This window comes from Ictalurus punctatus, chromosome 4 (genome assembly GCF_001660625.3).
Source record: "Ictalurus punctatus breed USDA103 chromosome 4, Coco_2.0, whole genome shotgun sequence".
In the NCBI taxonomy this organism is placed as follows: Eukaryota; Metazoa; Chordata; class Actinopteri; order Siluriformes; family Ictaluridae; genus Ictalurus; species Ictalurus punctatus.
This window is the reverse complement of record NC_071284.1, coordinates 35,872,261-35,877,260: the sequence shown is the minus strand read 5'-3', so window position 1 is coordinate 35,877,260 and position 5,000 is coordinate 35,872,261. Positions and strand designations below refer to the sequence as shown.

Here is a 5,000-nt window from a genome sequence, read left to right as displayed (position 1 = left end):
ACACTATACAACAACACTACACAACACGCTCTACACAACAACACTATACAACAACACTACACAACAACACTACACAACACGCTCTACACAACAACACTATACAACAACACTACACAACAACACTACACAACACGCTCTACACAACAACACTACACAACACGCTCTACACAACAACACTATACAACAACACTACACAACAACACTACACAACACGCTCTACACAACAACACTACACAACACTACACAACAACACTACACAACACGCTCTACACAACAACACTACACAACACGCTCTACACAACACTACACAACAACACTACACAACACGCTCTACACAACACTACACAACAACACTACACAACAACGCTCTACACAACAACACTACACAACAACACTACACAACACGCTCTACACAACAACACTACACAACAACACTACACAACAACACTACACAACACGCTCTACACAACAACACTACACAACAACGCTCTACACAACAACACTACACAACAACACTACACAACACGCTCTACACAACAACACTACACAACAACACTACACAACAACACTACACAACACGCTCTACACAACAACACTACACAACAACACTACACAACAACGCTCTACACAACAACACTACACAACACGCTCTACACAACAACACTACACAACACGCTCTACACAACAACACTACACACCACGCTCTACACAACAACACGCTCTACACAACAACACTACACACCACGCTCTACACAACACGCTCTACACAACAACACTACACAACACACTCTACACAACAACACTACACAACACGCTCTACACAACACGCTCTACACAACAACACTACACAACACGCTCTACACAACAACACTACACAACAACGCTCTACACAACACGCTCTACACAACAACACTACACAACACACTCTACACAACAACACTACACAACAACGCTACACAACACGCTCTACACAACAACACTACACAACAACACTACACAACACGCTCTACACAACACGCTCTACACAACAACACTACACAACACGCTCTACACAACAACACTACACAACAACGCTCTACACAACACGCTCTACACAACAACACTACACAACAACACTACACAACACTACACAACAACACTACAGAACAACGCGCTACACAACACTACACAACAACACTCTACACAACACGCTCTACACAACACTACACAACAATTCTCTACACAACAACACTACACAACAACACTCTACACAACACGCTCTACACAACACTACACAACAATTCTCTACACAACAACACTACACAACACTACAGAACAATGCTCTACACAACAACACTCTACACAACACGCTCTACACAACAATTCTCCCACACAACAACACTACACAACAACGCTCTACACAACACACTCTACACAACACTACAGAACAATGCTCTACACAACAACGCTCTACACAACAGCTCTACACAACAAAACAATGCTCTACACAACAAGACTCTACACAACACTACACAATAACGCTCTACACAACAACACTAAACAACACTACAGAACACTAAACAACACTACAACGCTACACAACAACACTCTACACAACGCTCTACACAACAACACAACAACGCTCTACACAACAACACTCCACACAACACTCTACACAACAACACCGCACAACACTACACAATAACGCTTTACACAACAATGCTCAAACACACGGGTCAGAAGGTTCTCTATAACAGCGGCTCTGACAGTAGCGCAGGTTTATATTAATGCTCTCATTCTGATACGTTATGGTTTCTATAGTAACGGCTCGTTCACAGGGACGTGTACAGCGCACGCTCCACATAAACTAATTGTACATGTGTGTGATCATTTATGTAACAGTTATGGAAGGAGTCTCCAGTGTCCAGAGGTAAAGCTTTAACTTTATGTTGTCCCACAGAGAGGATAAAGAGAGAAAAGAGAGAGAATAGAGTGAGAGGATAAAGAGAGAAAAGAGAGAGGGAATATAGAGAGAATAGAAAGAGAATAAAGAGAGGGAATAAAGAGAGAGAGAATAAAGAGAGAGAATAAAGAGAGAGAATAAAGAGAGAGAGAATAAAAGAGAGGGAATAGAGAGAGAGAATAGAGAGAGAGAATAAAGAGAGAGAGAATAAAAGAGAGGGAATAGAGAGAGGGAATAAAGAGAGAGAATAGAGAGAGGGAATAGAGAGAGGGAATAAAGAGAGAGAGAATAAAAGAGAGGGAATAGAGAGAGAGAATAGAGAGAGGGAATAGAGAGAGAGAATAGAGAGAGGGAATAGAGAGAGAATAGAGAGAGGGAATAGAGAGAGGGAATAGAGAGAGGGAATAAAGAGAGGGAATAGAGAGAGAGAATAGAGAGAGAGAATAGAGAGAGAGAATAGAGAGAGGGAATAGAGAGAGAGAATAGAGAGAGGGAATAGAGAGAGGGAATAGAGAGGGAATAAAGAGAGAGAATAAAGAGAGAGAATAAAGAGAGGGAATAGAGAGAGAGAATAGAGAGAGGGAATAAAGAGAGGGAATAGAGAGAGAGAATAGAGAGAGAGAATAGAGAGCGAGAATAGAGAGCGAGAATAGAGAGAGGGAATAGAGAGAGAGAATAAAGAGAGAGAATAAAGAGAGGGAATAGAGAGAGAGAATAAAGAGAGGGAATAGAGAGAGGGAATAGAGAGAGGGAATAGAGAGAGAGAATAGAGAGAGGGAATAAAGAGAGAGAATAAAGAGAGCGATGGTGAGGGAACGAGTGTTTACAGCTGCTATAACATAAGTGAGAACAGGAACTCACTTGTTTCATGAACATTAACTGTAACTGTAAATGGATAAAAGTGTGATGTGTTCTGTAATAAATGAAGGTGTGATGGGGTGAGTTGCTGTGGTGTGAGGGGAATAATCCCTTGGGGGACGTGCTGTTAGAGGAAAGTAATCATGGTCAGGAAGGTAAAGTGTATTAAATATAATGGTGATGTTTGTGTGCGGTTCGTATAAAACTGTGAAGTTCTGCATCAGTGTTTGACTTCGTGTCCCGTCCTGTAGTGCTGTACACAGGACCTTACACTTTCTAGAAGGTTCCGGACTCTGTGGAACCCTGGAGTAACTGTGTGCATGATGTGTTTACTGCAGCAGAACAGAACCCGGTGCTGTCAGTCACGCCGTCCTCCGCATCAGAACCTCCCCCTCCCCCACACACTCCTCCCTCTCTTCCTCCTCAACTCCTCGACACGCGGAAATCCGTTCTCCGTGACAGTTCGGAATCTTCCAGATCATTTGAATCGGTGATGGAGGGTAAGGCCTTGACGGGAGCAAGGGATTCTGGGTAATGCTGCTGCTAGCGATCATCTTTCTGAAGCTAGCTGTTCAAATACAAACCATGGACGCACACACACACACATGCACACACACACACACATGCATGCACACACGCACACACACGCACACACACGTGCACACACATGCACACACACACACGTACACACGCACGCACACACACACGTACGCACACACGTACACACGCGCACACACACACACAGATATGTTTAGTAAAGCAGATTGAAACTCATTCCATTTGATTGCTTTGTATTTTAACAGCTAGCTTAATCTTTAAGCTGTTAGCTTAGCGAGGTGACGTTAGCAGCAGCGCTCAGATCCCCACAGCTTACATGTCAGTTTATTTTCTTCATTTGTTCTTTCAGTTTTTTTCCTTCAGTCGAGCGACATGTCATCTTTCTGTTCTCTTTCATCTCTGCTGTTCATCAGTTCCTTTCCTCTTTAGTTCTTCATTCTGTTTCTCCTTCTCTCGGGTTTCCTGAAAGTCTTCCAAAGGCCTTACACAGTCCAGCACTGTCTCTGCTTGAGTCACTGACACACACTCTCACACATTTCTCTCGTGGACACTAACACACTCTCACACGTTTCTCTCGTGGACACTAACACACTCTGAAGACACGCCTCCTCTTCTCGGTATGATCAGGTATCTGGGGATAAACGCTAACAAACTTTACTCTTAAAGCTTTTAACGGCTGAGTGGGCGACGTCTCCTTCACTAACATAATCCTGTTACGTGACCTGTTAGCTTCCGGCTAATCCAATTCTCTCATCTGCTCTGGATGCACTTCTGCTCCATGGGGCTGGATTACCTTCACATGTCTTCATGAGTATAAAGTTGAAATAAATCTCAGGAAGTGAGCAAATGCCTCTGGGGGGAGGTGGAGGAGGTGGTGGAGGAAGTGGTGGAGCTCTGCAGTCTGTGTGTGTATGTTCAGTGTGCGCTTACACCTCGTTGTTGTGTGTTTGCAGGGGTTTGGGAGATCCAGTCGGCCGACTCCAACCAGCTGGTGCACATGAACATCCTGATCACGTGCGTCTTCGCTGCGTTCCTGTTGGGGGCGTTCATCGCCGGCGCCGTGGTCTACTGCTACCGAGACGTCTTCCTGCACAAGAAGACACGCAGAATCCACAAAGTGCCACACAGTAAAGACGAGGAATCGGCACCGTCACGCACAGACTCCACCGGGAGCTTCACCAAGCTGAACGACCTCTTCGAAAGTCCGGTGAAGGAATTTCCCAATGCCATGGAGGAGGCGAGGATCTACTTCAGCGGAGACAAAGATGAAAAGAACCCAGAATTCAAGACTGTCATCATCAGCAGGCAAAATCCAGAGCTGGCGGCGCTGCCCACGCCCGAGTCCACGCCGGTGCTGCACCAGAAGGGGCTTCAGCCGAACAAGAACCAGTGGGAAAAGGCACAAGGGAAGACGTGTGTGTCTCGGAAAGAGTCTCCTCCAAAAAGCCCACAAAACCCCAACATCCCAAGTGCCGTCGTGCTTCCGAATGCAACGCACGAGAAAATGGTCCCGAGCAGCGACACTGGCAGCGTGAAGTCGGTCCATAAAGAGCGGCGACGTTCTGTGGACGCTAGAAACACGCTTAACGAGCTTCTGAAGCACCTTAACGAGGCTAACGAGGTTGAGACAATAAATGTCAAC

At 45.1% G+C, this 5,000-nt stretch overlaps 1 protein-coding gene across 11 annotated transcripts in view; it reads left to right on the top strand.

The window, feature by feature from the left end:
- The window catches only part of sema6dl (sema domain, transmembrane domain (TM), and cytoplasmic domain, (semaphorin) 6D, like), a 29,927-nt gene that overhangs the window by 21,595 nt on the left and 3,332 nt on the right, over nucleotides 1-5,000 (top strand). For 4 of the 11 annotated variants that reach the window (XM_053678221.1, XM_053678220.1, XM_053678225.1 and 1 more), the window contains 2 exons: nucleotides 3,139-3,300; nucleotides 4,312-5,000. The exon at nucleotides 4,312-5,000 is cut by the window's right edge and continues 3,332 nt beyond it. In XM_053678221.1, the coding sequence (XP_053534196.1) occupies nucleotides 3,139-3,300; nucleotides 4,312-5,000 (851 nt within the window). The remainder of the gene's footprint in view (nucleotides 1-3,138; nucleotides 3,301-4,311) is intronic. The other 7 variants (XM_053678228.1, XM_053678227.1, XM_053678230.1 and 4 more) reach the window with 2 other exon arrangements.